This window comes from Dermochelys coriacea, chromosome 3 (assembly GCF_009764565.3).
Source record: "Dermochelys coriacea isolate rDerCor1 chromosome 3, rDerCor1.pri.v4, whole genome shotgun sequence".
In the NCBI taxonomy this organism is placed as follows: Eukaryota; Metazoa; Chordata; order Testudines; family Dermochelyidae; genus Dermochelys; species Dermochelys coriacea.
The window spans coordinates 66,748,635-66,768,244 of record NC_050070.1 but is presented as its reverse complement, the minus strand read 5'-3'; the positions used below and the strand labels follow the sequence as shown (position 1 = coordinate 66,768,244).

Sequence of the window (19,610 nt, the reverse complement as noted above, 5' to 3'; positions counted from 1 at the left end):
CTGAAGTGTCCCCAAGCATTCTCTCTCTAAGGTGTTTTCTTCCATGCTCAAGGTCTAATTGATTGCCATATGCTGAGTCAGGAAGGAATTTCCCCCCACATCATAATGGCAATGATCTTGCCTATGATGGGGTTGGGGAGGCAAGGCTAAATAGCCCTGGGGGGCCCTTTTGGTCTGTGTCTTATATTCCTAAAATCACTTCCTTTGCAGCCCACAATATGGGTCACTTGCTGAGATTATCTGCGTATCTCTGAGTTAGGCCTTGTCTGCTCTTGCAGCAGCGTGTAGGGTATGTGTAGCTACATGCTGCAGTGAAATGCAGGCTGTGTTCACACTGGTGTGTAGCTACACCCAGAAGTGAAATGGTCTGGCAGTGGGAAGGCAGTGGAGAAAGGCTCCAGCTGCAGGTGTGTTTTTCCCCCTTTCCCCACTGCTAGAGCCATTGCCCACTCCCAGAGCCTTTCACTGTGCTGGGGAAAGACTCCCGCGGTCTCCTTGATGCTAGAAACTATGCTACTAAAAATGGAAATGTAGATTGAGAGGCACTCATTGGGTGCATCAAGAGCCATGTAGGGTGTGTACCCCAAGGTTCTGGCGTGTCTGTAGTCTGCTCACCTAAGCAGTGCCTGACTGTCTACTCTGCCGACTATACCCATGTTATATTCCTGCGGGAATTCTGCACCAAAAAATTAAAAATTCTGCACACAATATTTTAAAATTCTGCAAAATTCTGCATATTTTATTTGTTAAAATAACATATAATCACTAGTTTCAATTATTTTGGTAATTTATTTCAAAATACCTGTCAGCAAGTAGGTCTGTAACAATACAGACAACAAAAAAGACAACAAAAAATGTTTTTTGACAAATAGATTCCTTACCAGGCATATTAATACAGAACTCTGAGTAATAATTCATTTAAATGACAATACAGAACCATATTTCCTGCACCCCTCAGAAGCAGTGCAAAGGCTTGGATGAGTCAGGGGTAATGGAGGAGCTGAGGGAGAGGGAAGTAATTGCTGGGAAGGAGCCTGGGTATGAACTCGGAGGGTTATTGGGCATGAGTGGGAAAAGTAAGGAACAGGTTTTTTTGGGGGGGGTTGGGAGGGATTGTTAGGGAGCTTCCCCCATGCAGATCCTGGCTGACCCCTAGCCTCTCCCATTCAGTCAGGCACATCTGCCCCTGTCCCCATGTGTCCCTGTACCCTCATGTGCCCTTGCACCCCCTGTCCACATGTATCCCTGCACCCCTCCCCTGTCCTTCTGTGTCTCTGTGGCCCCGCTCAGCCATCCTCCTTCCCCCACATGGCCCATCCACTCTCATTCAGCCCCTGCCCCAGTCTGTCCTCCCCCACTAGCCCTTCTGAGCTGTGTCTGACCCCCCAGTAGTCCCACACCATCTGTCTCTCCATAGTCCCTGTCTCCTGACCTGGCCTAACAGGTGCTGTGAAGACGGCACTGCAGGATCTTTCTCTTCCCTAGCTGGCCGGGAGTGGCTGCTCTGTTCTAGCACCACACGCCTCTGGTGGGCATAAGTTGGAACTGAAGCAACTTCCCAGCAAAAGCTATTATCTGCCAAAAAAATAAAAATAAAAATATGGGCAGCACATTAATTATGTGTGCGCGCACTGCTGAAGAATTCCCCCAGGAGTAATGCTAGCTGGGTATGCAGTGTCTGCGCTCTATACTCTGCCATAAGTGTACACATTCATTTAATTATTTCCCTGCAACTGCTGGGGCCAGTGGCACTGGAATGGGGGGAGGGGGCCATGCCCCCCCACTTTTAAAAGTGGGAGGACTGTGCCCACTCACTTTTGACCGGCCGTAAGGGCAAGCAATGGTGGGGGGAGGAGGTGGAGAGGAATGAGTGGGGGTGAAGTCTTGGGGGGGGAGAGGCGGTGAAAAAGCAGGGGCTCAGGGAAAGAGGCAGTGCATAGGTGGGGTCTCGGCAGGTGACTGGGGGCGCACGGTTTGGGTGCCTTGGGTTCCCCACTTTTAGGACACTTCCGCCACTCCTGGCTGGGGCACTGGCCACTGGTGCACCTCGATCCTTCCTGTTCTCTGCCTGTGCTACCTAGTATAGTCTCCTGTGGACTGTAACATGTTGGTCTAATATCAGTTGTTGGGTTTAGTGTGCAGGTGCTGGGTGATGTTAGTGGCCTATGATATGCAGGAGGTCAAACTAGATGATCTGGTGAATCCTTTCTGGCCTTAAACTCTTCAAAACCTTTTCAGGTACTCCACAACTTCAGGAACATAGACGTGCACATTAGGATGCCAGGGGTGAGCAGGACAGGGAGTGGTGCTGCCATTTGCTTAGATAAATCTCTTTCCCTTGTTCATATGACTGCTTTCCCATTCCACCTCATGCAGGATCTTGCCCAAGGTGTTTGTGATTTGACATTAAAGGGCCAGATGCTCAGCTGGCATAAACTGTCATCAGTTCTTTGACTTCAGAAGAGCTACACCAGTTGAGGATCTGCCCAGTAGTCTTCCCACAAGAGCTAGTTTTCAATTATTTATAATTCAGCAAATACAGTTTTTCTTTAAATGAAACTATTAGGAGAGGTAAGGACCCACTGCATCATGACCTGCAAAATTTTGGTTTTTTTGGGAAAAAAGAAGAATAAACCAATTTTTTGGGTTTTAGATATGACTATGTGGGGCTACCTCCATTCCTCCCCATGGTGAGATGGAATTAGAGTGGAAACACTACATATGTTAGTGTGACTCCAGGGTTGTGTTCTGGAATGCAGATCTAGACCTACTTAAGCTCTGCTCACTAATTTCTAGAGCAGTCAACTGGACCATCTCAAAATATAGTTTGTCCGGGGCTATGACTTTGACTGGGATTCTAACCTCTGATATACATTGTTTAGTAATTGAAACATTCCCTACTGCACTTGTGTGTTAGAAGTTGGAATCTGGCTTCCTGTCTGCCTCGTTTCTGCCTGAAGCAAAATTTTTATGACTGAACTGTGAACCCCTTAGTAAAAATGGTTGTAAAAGAAAAGCTTACAGACTTTTTAGCTAATTGTGGCCTCAGCAATTATTGCTATATAGTATTTTCTAATCTTAGCTTGCTTCACTCGGTTAGTCGGCGTTAAAACCTGAACCTAACTATAGTGGTAGAAATTCTACAATGCACACAGGAGACAAGAATAGAAATGTGTAACTTTTCAGACTTGCATTCACTTTAGAGAACTTAAAATTAGGCCCTCGCTAACCAGTCACAAGAGTAAAGTGGTGTGAGGTGAGGCAGAAACTAACTTTCCTTTTTCTGATTGGAAAAATCATGTGTTCTGTAAAGAAACAAATTCCCATTAACCTTGCAACTGTCAGTCCTAATTTGATTGCGTGTAGAGAAAACAATATACATTTTCTCTGGGAAAAAAACTGTTACAGTAATCACCTCTGAGAATGCCATGAATAAGTCTCTTTAGACTATATACATGGCTGTACTTCTGTTACCAATTTTTCCATAGTTTGCAGCATTAGTGCTATACATAATGTATTTAGGGGTACTTTACTCTCACAAGCCCTCCTATTGATTTTGTTACTCACATGAGTAGGGTGAACAGAGCCTGGTCCTTAACATGCGCTTTATGAATTGATGTCTTACCTTCATTGTTTCGTGTGCTTTTTGATACTTGTCCAACTTCTTCAGTAATAAGCAATAAGAAGCCATGATAGAAGATGGTTTGTTATTTATCAAAACATTGATAACATCTGAAAGCCTGAGCTCCATTGTTTCTGTCATGTAGTTTAGAACAACAGGGTTCAGTTCATCAGGACGAAGTCTGAAAAATTAGGAACGTTAATTTAAACAAAAAAAAACCCCAAAACCAAAAAATGTACAAGTGTAGTTGCATGGATTTATAAGTGAGCAGCGCAGTCATTGTGGGCTATAAGTAATTTGACAGTCCGGATATTCAACATATTTTACATATACAAAACTTTGAGATACAGAGTTACACAACCTTAAATATTCTGTTGGACAACACCAAGTTCATTGCTGGACTAAGACTCGTTTACAACATTGTTAGATATTCCACTGCTGATGCAGAGTGGATGGATTAATTTGAAAGGATGTTTCCCAAGATTAAGACTGCAGCATGACAAGAAGCAAATAGTTAATGATCTGTCATGATATCGTTTGTTTGTTTGTTTTGTTTTGTTTTTTGGTCCTCAACATAGGAGTCTGGGAGGGAGTAATTAGGAGAAAATCTGTATGTGGAAAAGGATGGGAAGTTCTGAGGAGGTTGGAGGATCTCAAGGGGTAAATAAAAGATCTTAGGGAAGTTGGAGAGCATTTTTATACATAAAATTATTCAGTAAAGCTACAATTATAAATCACTTTCAAATAGACATGTAAGTGTTTTCATAAGCAGATTGAATGAATTTGGAGGGGGCACTATTGAAATGTCTAGATATCTGATTTAAAAAATTCCAAAGCTTATTTTCCAAACATTTTTATAGTATTACAGGAAACAGGGACAAAGTCAATGCAGCTGGTTTGAGCCCCACCATAAAGGAACTGCAGATCAGATTTTTGTATCTGTTTCATAGGTGCAAACCCACTGACTTCTACAGAATTGGGTCCAAACATCTTCTCTAAATCAAATGATTCTTAGTTAGAAATAATAAAAGCTCCATCACTGAAATTAGATATTTTAGAAGAGCATGAAAATACTAGTATGAAACACTAATTAATAAAACTGTGAAGGTGGAGAATTCATGTATAAAGTGTCATATTACCTCTTCAGAGACAGACAGTTAAGAAATAATAAGACAATGGGCCAAATTTTATTCTCAGAGTGGGAGATGTGTGTGTATATATAAGAGAAAACAACTGGCCTGAAAAGGCAGTGTTTGGTGGTATCTTGCATCTGTTTGCACACTTCTGCTGTTTAATAGGTACAGTGATTTGACTGGGAAAACATGAACTACAGTAGAGCCTGATTTTGCAGATATGGGAGAATAATATGAATGTAGCAAATTCAGTATAAGTTTTTTCAAAATCTCTCAGATGGAAATATACTATGTAATTCTGTAGTGGAGAAATAACTAGGATCAAACAATCTAGAAATTTAATGTCACCAATGAAACATATCCAGAAAAAAAGTAATGCAATATATGCACATAGCAACAAATGCATTTTGTTATGTAAAGCAGACCTAAATTCATGAAGGATAAAGTAAAATTTTACTAATTATTGGTCGTACTGGGATTAGCTGAAGCCTGTGAAACTCCACGGAGCAGATACAAGTAAATGGAAGAGAGATTTGAAATTACCTATTTTTATATGTAATAGAATTCAGTGGTTTCCTGATGAATACTTCATTCAGCCATTTGTCTTTCATTGCGTCTTTAACAGCAGGCCGTTTAGCAGGATCAGGCTCAAGTAAGGAATGCATGAAGTGCACAGCTCCTGTACAGAAATTCAGATGAAATGGCTTGACCTCTCTAGTAGTGTCTGTTCATTCACACAGTGTGAAATTAATCATGTGTAGAGGCACAAAGTCAGCCCTATTCTGAGGATCTGGGGCATGGTCAGGTATTTAAGTGGGTTATAAGCAGAGCTGCCTGGGAAAAGATTTTCCTGTCCCTTGAAAATTTTTGAGATGGCAAAATTTTTTCCCATCCCAGATCAGGATGAAAAATCAAAATCTTGAATTTTTTTGCAGACCAATGATCCAAAAAATATTTCAGATTGGGTGGTCAATCAAAATGTTTCTTTTTGATAATTTTGAAACGTTTTATTTCAGTTTCAACCTTTTAAATATTTTAAAACTTTTTTAGTATATTTACTAAAATTTTGAAACAAAAAGTCATGTTGAACTTACGAAACTTTTAGTTTTGAAAATGTCAAAACTATTTGACAATTTCAAAACTTTCCAAAATTTTTCAAATCAGGAGATTCATCAGAACTGAGCCATGAACAGTTTGAGTTTTAATGAACTGGCATTTTCCTTAAAAAAAAAAATTTTTTTGTCCAAAAATTTCTGACCAGCACTAATTATAAATCTGATCCTCTGCTCAGTAGTAATTTCACTCACACAGTACAGCTAATCTCCCTGACAAGATTTATTGTTTTGTGTGCTTTTGGCACATTTTAGCTCTCATGAAAGAGAGCAACTAATAATTTGGCTTCATCCACTTGTAACTCGCACAGATGAAGTACATGTAAATATCCCTGTAAATAGTGTAACTATGTAATATATGTTAATAGTTCTGCTTATGGAACTCAGTCTCCTCTTTAATACTGCTAATATTTCCAGTTTTGGCACATTCCTGAGCAAAAAATGCTAAATGGGGAGTTTTAGAAGTGGAAAAAAATGTTAGATGAAGATTAGACTAGGACCATAATATTTATTTCACCTGTGACCTACCGTAGAAGAACTCAGGTCTTCAAATATGAAAACCTCATTCATTACTTCCCTGACATGTCTAACCTTCAACTAGGAAGGTTATCAATTAGGACAACTGAAATTTTCACACTGTCTCACTAACAATAGCTTTTAATGGAGAAAAATAGAGGATGAGATAATACACTTCCTGTTAACCAGCCCCTTTATGATGATTAAATGATGTAAGAAAGCATTACAAATGATGAATATGTATGGTATTTATCCCATTCTAACATTCTTTGGGAGCAATCATCTACCTTATCATGTTATTTCAACATTGTAATTCTGAACTAGATCTAGACAGATTCAATGAGCTGGAATTCTTCACTGCATCTACACATCTGTACAGAGTTTGAGCTCAGTCAGATTCTACCCATCATGACCCCATGCAAAGGTAAAGTTATGCAGCAGGGGAAAACTTTAATTTATGCCATTGGTGAACTGGGCAAAGCAAAGTCTTGCTCTACTCTGTCCCCTGCCCCTCACACCCTTCCCTTGACACGCATTGAAACCAATGGAGTTACCCTCATAAAATTGCTGTGAGAAAACAACCCAAACCTGTAATGTGCAAGTCAGATGATGCTAAAATGTTATCAGTCCAACTGGAAGGAGAATGTAAACTAAAACCAGAGGTACTGAATAAAAGAATTGTCGAAAGTCTAATGCCAGTGAAAATAAATTTTGGACTTCTAGCCCCAAATTCGTATTCACCAATATTATCTCTGGCTTTTAAAACCTAGGGCCAAATCCAGATCTAGTGATTATGATAACTGCCTTTTGAGAATTGGACCTAAAAGTCTCCATTGACTCTGCCTTGCTAATGAAGGTGATAACTAGACCTGGTGTAAACATATTGAGTTTCAATTTTTTTAAATGAAAAACAGGGATGGATTTTTCACAAAAAGTTCTGTTATCAACCAGGTGTAGTTATAAGTTTGAACTTCGAAGAGTTATGCTTAGAGCAAAAAGTGAGGGAGCTCTTTCACACTACTTATCAAAGATTTTCATAGCTCTGCTTTTGTGTGTATTGAACAGATGGCTTCCTAAACTGGCACACAGCCCACTAAACAAAACCCTATGGGTTTGAATCTCATTTGCACTTAAGGCCACTTTACATCAGTTTGGCAGCATAAAGGGTCCTTAAAGCAAGTGTAATTTTATGTCCACTCTAACTTTCTTTAGTGTAAATGAGAATTGAGCTGTGATCTCTCAAGTTTAAGCAACAATGTTATCATCTCTCTCATCTCTGAGGCAAGATTGAGACAGTCTAGATAACGTGTGATCCTGTCTGTAATAAACAGAACGAAGAAAATGGAAGAGGTGGGTCTTGTCCACCATGGGAATATGATCACATTACCTCCTGATAACATGGATGCTAAACAAGGTATTCACGCTGTCTTCCTTATTGTGAGGTTGTTACATTAACTTGGCTACTGAGGTTAAAAATGTTATCTTATCTATATTATATATCTATATATATAAAATAAGAGTGGGTTACCAGAAGAGATACTGGATGGAATGGGACTGATCGCACCATTGACCATCTTTTGATGTAGTTGCTTGATGTTGAATGGTTCCACAATGAAGGGCAATGTGCCAGTTAGCATAGCAAATGTGCTAACCCCTCTGTTAAGGAAAAACACAATAAATATGTCAGAGCTACAGATAACTGTGGTAAATACAGGAAACAAAATCCATGGTTTAGGTTTCTGAGTCTTATCTTTTGACATCATGACCAGGCTGAAAATCATCTCTAAGTAGTGATACACATTGAATCACCAAATGAAATTATTTTCTCTATGTGCATGCCATTTAGCCTTAGAAAAGCATTCTACAGTGTAGACAGTAAAAGATTAAATTGTGGGTGGATGGGAACATTAATCTGTTTGAGTGGAAGATGCGGGATGAATAGTATTGGAAGTAGAAGTCTGCTATTTGTTCAGAAAATATGGACAGCACATGCAGTGACCGTGCACCATTCTTAGCCCATCCAAACCAAAGGCTTTGGCTTTGACATGGACGGCCACCCAACAGGGGTTAAGATGATCATTCAATCCTTGGAGTATTTGCAGAGACTGTCAATCTAGGAGTTAGTTAGCACCTGTTGTCACTAGCAAATTTAATTAAAGATCACAGATTCAGTGTGGATAAGTACCCACACGTCTGAGTGCTTATCCAACTCTCTTCAGTTTTCAAACTTGGTCTGAATGTCTCATGTGAACAGTCCATTTCACAATATTCATGGCACTTCCTGAACTAGTTGGGTCCAGAAATACCACACCATCAGCCTGGTATTCTGTCATTCCTGCTTCCAGCTGGACCAGAAATTACCAAAGACTGTGAAAATGAAAAATCTGGTCAAACTTTATTGACCTGGAAATAGGCTTGATTCACTTCAAATTTCAGGCACTTTTTATTTTGTTTGAGCTGGTATACTTATTACTGCAGATAAATTTGATGATGATACATGTGATGCAGACAACTGTATTTGAAGATCACTGTCTTTTCTGCAGTCACACCAAAGAATGGGATGGGATGGATGACATGTTCTGCTAGTTACTAGCTTGAACCAAAATTGAGTCAGCCACCTCAAAATGAAAATCTTTATTATCCTCATTATCCAATCTTTCGATACATCCAGTCCTTGAATGTAATATTTCCCCAAAATGTCCTGATTAAGCTTTCAGCCAGAATAATATTGAGTAGAGGGGTGTTGGTGAGTGTGTATAATATTGCAGTGAAACAGCATTGATGTTCAAATTGATTGAATTAGTGGCATCCAAAATTCTAGATACACAGTATAATCTCATTGAAAATGGATTAAATTTAGCTGGACTGAAAGTAAGAGAGGGTCCCTAAATATTTTCTGATAGTTGGAAAGAATACGTTGTGCAAATGGATGTGTAATGGCATATAACATTAAGTACATTTGTCTTTTCAACATTGTGAACACTTCCTTTGCCACACACTTTAAATTGCTGTTGGTGATATACATGAGTTGTGCCTTTATGACTGGCAATAGTTTTTTTCATCAGCTTACTGGATGTAAAATCCCCAGTGTATGAGAATTTGGGAATGGGTGGGAGCTACAACCATAATATCTTTTAATATATATATATATATATATATATATATATATATATATATATATATATAATGCACAAAATGTAGTTACTTAATAACAGTGTATTTAATATTTGTAGCTGGAAACTGCTGCTCTTCCGTCTTGCTGAAATATTTGGCTCCATTTGAATATAGCAGCTGCTTTCTTAATTCAGCTGATGTATGAAAGCTAATAATTTTCCATTCCTCCAAAGAAGTTTAAATTCTGATGCACAAAAACCATTTATGGTCAAAGCTAGCACTAGTATTTTCTCAGTGGAATCCTAGTTGTATTACTGTTCAATCTGATTTGGTTGGCTGAACGTGATTTTGGATTAATTCAGGTCTTTGTTTCTGGTGACAAACATTAACAATCTGTCTCTATAAAGTCAGCACTTTTACACAACCTAGTTGGTATACTTATTTCATGATAGTTGAACTGAAATAGAAATAACATCATGAGAGTTAAAATTTCACTCTGTCAAAGCTCTTTTTCCATGCTGAAGGTCTCAGCAATAACAAATCAAATTGTACATTCATTTTTTATGTCTTAAACACAGAAAAATGTCTAAATTAAATACCAAAGGCCACATATAAGTTTTATACAACTCTTTGTGTGTGACTCATTGACAGAATGACATCAGTAAATAGCTTTAAGGTTACTATTTTGCATCCATTTTGCAGACATCTCAAACATGAACTAAACTAAATCAGGTTTCAGTTGCTAACAACATTGTCTCAACCAAATTCAGCTGTGTAACTCCTTTGTAAACTTAGAGTAGCACTCTTGAAGTCAATAGCAATACTTCAGATTTTTACTGATGAAACTCAATAACATTTGTTCCTCTGTGCTTAACTGTCTATATACTGTATGTTTGTGGGAGAGCAGGAAGGGAGAGATGTAAAGAGTCATGGTTAATCCACAAAATACTGTTATATGGTATGTCCTCCACAACAGTTCTCAAGAACAAATGTGCAGTTAGTGTATGCTATAAAGTCAGTACTATGAAGGTCTAGCTTACACTCTTGGTCACCTGCAGGTATGTAGCTTGACAGGGAACTATCTGCTTACATACATTTTTATACATCAATTATCTCCAAAGTGTCCAGCAATTCAAATCCAAATGATCACTCAGGGACATTGGGTGGACTTGTTAGCATCCTGGTGGACTTTAAGTCCAAAAGCCAAAGAATAGATGTGTTTTTATATGTATTGTAACATGTAATGTCTGTCTCTGTCTGTCTATAATTAATACATCTGTGTTTGTATATGCACATATACATATCTGGGGGAATTCTATGCCACCGCACACATGCATAATATTTTTCAGCAGAAAATAACTTGTTGGAAAGTTGCTGAAGTTCCGCCTTTTGACCACCAGCACTGTAGCACTAGAACAGAGCAGCCACTCCCTGGCGGGAACAGTACCAGCTGCTGACAGGGAAGGGAAGAGGTTGCCTGCCCAGTTTCTGTGGGACCAGGTCAGGAAACAGTGGATATGGAGGGACAGACAGTGTGAGGCTGGGGTGGGGGTGGGGGGCCACAGACTGAGGTTCATAAGGGCTATTGCGGGAGGACAGATTGGGGCAGGGGCTGAATGGGAGTGGAGACACTAGCCCACATGGGGATGGGGGGAGTGGATGCAGGGCCACATGGGGGAATGGGGATGGCTGAGTGGGGGAACAGAGACACATGGGGACAAGGAAGGGGGTGCAGGGACACATGGGGTTGGGGGGATGGCTGAGGGGGCACAGAGACACATGGAGATGTTGGGAGGGATTGGGGTTGGAGAATGGCTGAGTGGGAGCATAGAGACACGTGGGGATGGGTAGGGGGTGCAGGGACACATGGGGATGAGGGGAGTGGGTGTCTGAGTGGGGATGCAAGGACACATGGGGGCATAGGGACACATGGGGATGGGGCAGATGTGCCTGACTGAATGGGAGAGGCTAGGGGTCAGCCAGGGTCTGCATGCAGGAGGCTCCCTAACAATCCCTTCCTCCCCCCGCAAAAAAAACCACCCTCTTTGATATTTCTCCCACCCACACCCAACAACCCTCCAGGTTCACTCCTAAACTCCTTACTTCCTCCTCAGCTCCTCTGTTACCCCTGACTCCCCCAAGCCTTTGCACTGCTTCGGGGTGGGGGTGGGAAGGTGGGGGGGGGCAGAAAATATGGTTCTGTATTGTACTTTAAATTAATTATTCAAAGTTCTGTATTTATATGGCCTAGCAAGGAATCTGTTTGAAAAAAAACAAAACATTTGCTGAATATTTTTCATTGTCTCTATTGTTACTGACATACTTGCTGAAATAATTTTATTTTTATTTATTTATTTATTTATTTTTTATTTATTAATATAGGTATTTTGAAATAAATTACCAAAATTATGGAAACTCGTGTGATTATATTGTGTTATTTTGACAAACAAAATAATGCAAAATTTTGCAGAATTTTTAATTTTTTTGGTGCAGAATTCCTCCAGGAATAGTATAATATATGCACAGGTAGATAAATTAATTCAGAGAAGTCCTGTGGCCCGCGTTATACTGGAGGTTGGACTATAAGATCACCAATGGTTCCTTCTGGCCTTAGTCTATAAGCTTTTGACTTGGGTCCATTTTCCATTATTTTTTTGTGATTTTTCTTGCTGAAAATTGGGTTTCTGGTAAATGAAAAGTTTAGAAAATGTTTTTTAATAAAATATTGATAAAGAATGTTAAAAAAATTTGTGAAAAATGGAAAATGTTGATTAACGCTGACAATTTCCCACAAAAAGTCATTTTCAGCAACAAAAAACCTTTTCTGTTTGAAAGAAGTTGACCATCTCTAGCTATAGCAATGGAACATAGTTTTATGATAGTGAACTTTTTCAGAATAGCAAATGAGATGGAAGTTACTTATACAAATAGTTTTTTCAATATGTACTGGTTAAATATGACGTATTTGTAGACTGCCTGTTATTGTTAGTAGTTATTGTTCATAGTAATAAAATATGGTCTATTCTTATCGTATCAAGTGTGCAGCATGCCTTATAGATAAATAAAATACATGGTCATTGCTCTCAAGAGTCTCCAGTTTAGGGATCTAATCCTGAAAAGAAGTATGGCTGTGCTTACCTTTGCACCCTATGGTCTGGTCCAAGGCGAATGGAAGGACTCTGATCAGGTCCTATGAGTTATTCCACTGACTTCAGTGAAATATTCACCGTGCATGAAGTTAAGCACATGCATAAGTTAAGCTCAACATGATTGAGGCCTAAAAGTAGCATAATGTAATAATGGCTAGAGGTAACAAAACAAAGGGAGCAGGAAGGAGAATGGAAGACAAGCCCTATCTCAGTGTGATCATGAAGTTGCTTTGATAGTTATGCAGGTATCAGAATGGGATTTTTGTAGTGGTCACCTTTGGTTGAAATGGAGATGGGTGACAGGAAGGGGATGAACTTGTGGGAACAAAAGCCTGGGGAAGGATCAAAAGTTGGGGAGAAATAGAGTGAGGACAGTGGGTGGAATCTTGATCCTATAGAAGTCAATGGGATTTTTGCCATTAGTTTCAGTGCGGCCAGGAATTCAACCTATTTCTTATATATACTGTGGCCTGGTCTACACTACAGAGTTAGGTTGACATAAGGCTAACATCAACCTAGTGCTATAAGAGTCTACACTAAAATGTAGCTCCCACCGATGTAACATGCCTACTACACAGACTTAATAACTCAAGCTCCATGAGAGATATAGTGCTTAAGTTGATGTAGTTGACTTAATTTTGTAGTGTAGACTTGCCCTGTCCGAAGTGATGGTGTGAATGGGTTTACAACCCCAAGATGTCTAAGACAGGGGAAGGACTGGAGCAGTACTGGACTAGGGAGGCCCTGTCCCCTTGGTACAGACACATTTGTATAGAGGCTGATATATGGGCAGAGATATGGATTAAATATGAACTATGTTTGGCAGAATTATATAACAGAAAGATGGTTCTATAGCCAAAACCATGAAAATCAAAGGACAGAAAAATGGGTCAGATATGAGATAGTTGTCCTAGCTGCATGCAGTAATACAGCAAAATTGGCAAACTAAACACATAGATTAGAGAAAGGGCAGAATTTTGCTCTATACTTAGAACTGCATCCTGCCTGTATAATAAACACATATTAAATCATTAGTTTGAAAAATACCCTTCTAATGGTGCTTTCTGCCTTTTTCTTTTATACTAAAGTCATCTTATTCTGTAGATGTGATGTTCCTGGAAAAAACACAGATCACTGAGACTTATGTCCAACAGGAAATATCTCCACATGCTAACTGTAACATTATCTTGAGCTCAGCATTCTGAATATGACAGAAACTGGTGATAATGAGAGGAAAGAGCCCTTAACCAGTTACTTCATAGTAGCTAAGGCAGGAATACATGGGTCTCAGCTCTGTATTAGCTCTTGGTTCACCTATCTCCACCAAATGGCCACTCTCCTGGCCATTATTGACAATCAGGAAGGCACCATGACTAAAGATAGAGATTCAAGTATTAGACCATGGAATTGAACCATAGAGACTAACAGAGCAATATTATCCTATCCTCTTCTCTGGAGTGCTAGTTGGGGTATCCCTCAGGGTTCAGTCCTCTAATTTATCTCCTCATTTTCCCTGTTGCTGCCCCAAAGCACAAGTGCCACCAAATCCTGTATTATCAGAGACTAAATCATTCAATTTCATAACTTACTGATGAGTATATTTTTATAAATCTACTTACATGGACCAGACATCCACCTTTGGGCCATATTTCTTATGAGCTAGGAGTTCTGGGGCAGCATAGGCTGGGCTTCCACACTGGGTGTTCAACAGCTCCTGAGAGAGACCCTCAAACTTCATAGTATTGCTCAGTCCAAAATCTGCCAGATTCACAAAAACAAAGAATTTGTAGTCTCCTTTGGGACTTATTTATCCTTAACATTTGGTCAAAGACAGGGAAAAAGGTACAAAAAACCAAAACACTGAAACAAGCAATGTTATGAAGGAGGTGACTAGGTACTATTCCCAATTTCCTTTATTTATTTTTTAGCATTTATAATTAATATTGTAACTTTGTTCTTAGAATACAGTATTGCACTGATTGCTGAATGTGCTCTAAATCTGTAAATAGAATAAACATTCTGCACTTAGAGCTTGTGCACTTATACTAGTGCAACTTCCTTAAGTTAGAATATGAATTTAAACCAATCTAGTTAAATGGATGCCAAAGACTGTGGGAAATCTAAGTTCAGTCTAAGTGGCCTATTTCACTTTAGCTAAAGTTGATTAGTGTGATGGTTCCAGGGTGAGCTGTATCTTTGATGCTTCTCCTTCTTCTGTCTCCCCGTGAGCACCCTTTCAAAGCAAAGGGCCTGTACGTCTCTCAGGGTTGATTTTCACAATTCAGCCCACTCTTACAGTGGAACCCCCGGTCATACTACCCCTGTTTAACACTATATTACCTCAGCAGGCCCAAATGGGTTTTAGCCTGCTGTCGACTTCCCTTGAGGAGTCTGGGACCTGTATAAAAATGTAGTGTTCAAGACCAGATTGTTAAATAATACTTTGTTTTGATCTATCCATAAGAACAGAACAGGGAAGAAATAGCAAAACAACAAAAGCCTAAACTTTTCTCTATTTTCTTCTCTAAACTTGGCATATCTCTCAAACAGGTAGGCCCAACAAGCCTGGGCACGTCATCACACCCATTCCCCCAGGACCAAGTGACAACCTGCTCCTCTGCAGACCCTGTTTCCCCTGTGTGCTCAGAGGGGCAGTTTATAACCATTTTAAAGCTCTTTGTTTAAGAATTCCCACCTGAATCTCCCTGAGGAGACTCCCTAAGACTCAGAGTCTTACTGCTTTCCATCCACAGCATAAGCCAGATACCACATAAGGAGAAGTAAATTCCAAAAGAATGAACTCCTATATTGTCTGGTTGAGTACCAGCCATTGTGGCTATCTAAAACCATTGAGTTTGGTTTCTGCAGGCCAAAGTTAACTAAGGCTTTATCTACGCTAGTGACTGCACAAGTGTCCACACATGTGGCTGTGCTCTAACCCCCTGTTGTGCACATCTAAACTCCAGAAACTTGTCTGAAGGTGAGTACAGGGTGAGTAAGCTAGTACATGCCTTGGGCTGTGGCATGGACCCAGACCCATATGCAGTGTGGACGGGGACAAAGGGCATGTACCAGGTCTCCAGTTTCGATAGTCCTCCATCCCTGTTTCCATAATTTAATGAACCCCTTTCTGCCTGATCCTTACCAGCCTAGAAAAGTCCCTGTCCCTCTGTTTTCACCAACAGTACTGAGGTGCACTGATGACATCAGAACAGTTTTCTGCTGCACTGTTTTGATCTGAAAAAGGGAACATGGATCCTGCTCCAAGAGCAGCTGGTAGGCCTGTTGACTGCACCCAGGTGCTGATCAATGTGTGGTCAGAGCACACTGCCTCCACAACTTTGCCTGGAGTGACAGGAACATTCGCCTGTACTGGGAAATGTCATGGGGGCTGGAGAAGATGAGCATTGAACAGACACTAGCCCCATGCCGGCAAAGCACTTGAGGCTCCTGTACAGAAGGTCAAAAGACTTAAACAGTCATTCCTGGAGGGCTACGAAGAGCTGGCCCACATGCTGTCAAGAGCTCCCAGTATAGACCCTGAAGTGGCTTATGACCCCCGCTCCTCAACCCCATTGGTCTCATTGTCTGATAAGATGCTGATGAGGGCCAGAGTGAGGAGGCAGCAGGGACTCTGGAGAAGCCCCAGAGGATGAGGAGCATGTGATTCTGCACCTCTACCTGGAAGCGGAAGCCCCCCTGACAACTCAAGGAGAACTCCAAGCAGAAGCAGGAATCAGAACCCAAGGCTGGTAACTTACAATGGATCCCCACTCTGCCTAGCCATATTCCCTCTTGCTCTGGTGCTACATTCCTGATTTTAAGCCCAGCTCCTCCTCCACTTCAACCCTTAAATGATCCTGTGCAAGACACGGCTATAAATCAATGGTTTTATTGATTTCTGATGAACTACTAATGCAATTGGCAGATGCTATAAAACAGATTATTAATGAACAATCATTGTGCCCCTGTGTCTGTGTGTTTCTTGGACAACAATTAGGCAGTGATGGGCCTGGTGTCATGTAGACTGGAGGAAGGGAGTGGACAGATGGAAAGGTCCTGGTAAAGAACATATGGTTGTTTGTCTAAAGTTAGTAACCGTTGTCTTTTGTCCCTTGGAAGATTACACAGTTTCAGTGCTTCAACTCTTGCTTTCCAAATCTTATCATCCCCTTAGAAATTGGAGCCACGCAGAATGGTGGGTGGGTTGAGTTGGAGAGGGGTTAGGTCCAGCAAGAGAAAGGAAACACTTTGCTTGTCTGAGGGTATGTCCACCCTACGAAATTAGGTCGAATTTATAGAAGTTGGTTTTGTAGAAAGCGTTTTTAAACGGTCGAGTGTGTGTGTCTCCACACAAATGCTCTAAGTGCATGTAGTCGGCGGACTGTGTCCACAGTACCGAGGCAACCGTCGACTTCCGGAGTTTTGCACTGTGGGTAGCTATGCCACAGTTCCCGCAGTCTCCACCGCCCATTTGAATTCTGAGTAGAAATCCCAGTGCCTGATGGGGCTAAAACATTGTCGCGGGTGGTTCTGGGTACATATTGTCAGGCCCCCCATTCCCTCCCTCCCTCCCTCCCTCCCTCCCTCCGTAAAAGCAAGGGCAGACAATCGTTCCGTGCCTTTTTTCTGTGCAGACGCCATACCACCGCAAGCACGGATCCCGCTCAGATCACTTTGGCAATTAGGAGCACATTAAACACCACACGCATTATCCAGCAGCATATGAAGCACCAGAACCTGGCAAAGCGAAACCAGGCAAGTAGGCGACGTTAGTGTGGTTACGAGAGTGATGAGGACATGGACACAGACTTCTCTCAAAACACATGCCCTGGCAATGTGGGCATCATGGTGCTAATGGGGCAGGCTCATGCAGTGGAACACCGATTCTGGGCCTGGGAAACAAGCACCTGGTTGTTGCAGGTCTGGGACGATTCCCAGTGGCTGCGAAACTTTCGCATGCGTAAGGGCACTTTCATGGAACTTTTTGACTTGCTTTCCCCTGACTTAGGCGCAAGAATACCAAGATGAGAGGAGCCCTCACAGTTGACAAGCGAGTGGCAATAGCCCTGTGGAAGCTTGCAATGCCAGACAGCTACCGGTCAGTCAGGAATCAATTTGGAGTAGGCAAATCTACTGTGGGGACTGCTGTGATGCAAGTAGCCAACACAATCAAAGATCTGCTGATATCAAGGGTAGTGAGCCTGGAAAATGTGCAGGTCATAGTGGATGGCTTTGCTGCAATGGGATTCCCTAACTGTGGTGGAGCCATAGACGGAACCCATATCCCTATCTTGGCACCGGAGCACCAAGCCGGCGAGTACATAAACCGCAAGGGGTACTTTTCAATAGTGCTGCAAGCACTGGTGGTTCAGAAGGGACGTTTCACTAACATCAATGTGGGATGGCCAGGAAAGGTACATGACACTCGCATCTTCAGGAACTCTGGTCTGTTTCAAAAGCTGCAAGAAGGGACTTTCTTCCCAGACCAGAAAATAACCATTGGGGATGTTGAAATGCCTATAGTTATCCTTGGGGACCCAGCCTACTCCTTAATGCCATGGCTCATGAAGCCATACATAGGCAACCTGGAGAGTAGTCAAGAGCTGTTCAACTACAGGCTGAGCAAGTGCAGAATGGTGGTAGAATGTGCATTTGGATGTTTAAAAGCGCGCTGGCGCAGTTTACTGACTCAGTTAGACCTCAGCGAAACCAATATTTCCACTGTTATTACTGCTTGCTGTGTGCTCCACAATATCTGTGAGAGTAAGGGGGAGACATTTATGGCAGGGTGGGAGGTTGAGGCAAATCACCTGGCTGCTGGTTATGCACAGCCAGACACCAGGGCGGTTAGAAGAGCACAGGAGGTTGCAGTGCGCATCAGAGAAGCTTTGAAAAAAAAAAACAGTTTCATGATTGGCCAGGCTACGGTGTGAAAGTTTTGTTTGTTTCTTCTTGATAAACCCCCCCCCCTTGGTTCACTCTACTTCCCTAGGGTGCTAACCACCCTCCCCACCTCCCTTCGATCACCACTTGCAGAGGCAATAAAGTCATTGTTGCTTCACATTCATGCATTCTTTATTAATTCATCACTCAAACAGGGGGATAATTACCAAGGTAGCCCAGGAGGGGTGGTGGAGGAGGGAAGGACAAGCCACACAGCACTTTAAAAGTTTAAAACTTAGAATCATAGAATCATAGAATCATAGAATATCAGGGTTGGAAGGGACCCCAGAAGGTCATCTAGTCCAACCCCCTGCTCAAAGCAGGACCAAGTCCCAGTTAAATCATCCCAGCTAGGGCTTTGTCAAGCCTGACCTTAAAAACCTCTAAGGAAGGAGATTCTACCACCTCCCTAGGTAACGCATTCCAGTGTTTCACCACCCTCTTAGTGAAAAAGTTTTTCCTAATATCCAATCTAAACCTCCCCCATTGCAACTTGAGACCATTACTCCTCGTTCTGTCATCTGCTACCATTGAGAACAGTCTAGAGCCATCCTCTTTGAAACCCCCTTTCAGGTAGTTGAAAGCAGCTATCAAATCCCCCCTCATTCTTCTCTTCTGCAGACTAAACAATCCCAGCTCCCTCAGCCTCTCCTCATAAGTCATGTGCTCTAGACCCCTAATCATTTTCGTTGCCCTTCGTTGTACTCTTTCCAATTTATCCACATCCTTCCTGTAGTGTGGGGCCCAAAACTGGACACAGTACTCCAGATGAGGCCTCACCAGTGTCGAATAGAGGGGAACGATCACGTCCCTCGATCTGCTCGCTATGCCCCTACTTATACAACCCAAAATGCCATTGGCCTTCTTGGCAACAAGGGCACACTGCTGACTCATATCCAGCTTCTCGTCCACTGTCACCCCTAGGTCCTTTTCCGCAGAACTGCTGCCGAGCCATTCGGTCCCTAGTCTGTAGCGGTGCATTGGATTCTTCCATCCTAAGTGCAGGACCCTGCATTTA

General features: G+C 41.6%; 1 protein-coding gene across 1 annotated transcript in view; it reads right to left on the bottom strand.

Moving 5' to 3' along the window:
- Positions 1 to 19,610, bottom strand: part of LOC119852962 (serine/threonine-protein kinase MARK1-like) — a 49,066-nt gene that overhangs the window by 12,404 nt on the left and 17,052 nt on the right. The window contains exons 4-7 of the mRNA XM_038395195.2: positions 14,266 to 14,404; positions 7,912 to 8,039; positions 5,299 to 5,434; positions 3,626 to 3,803 (exon numbers count right to left, since the gene is read on the bottom strand). Coding sequence (XP_038251123.1) covers positions 3,626 to 3,803; positions 5,299 to 5,434; positions 7,912 to 8,039; positions 14,266 to 14,404 — 581 coding nt within the window. The remainder of the gene's footprint in view (positions 1 to 3,625; positions 3,804 to 5,298; positions 5,435 to 7,911; positions 8,040 to 14,265; positions 14,405 to 19,610) is intronic.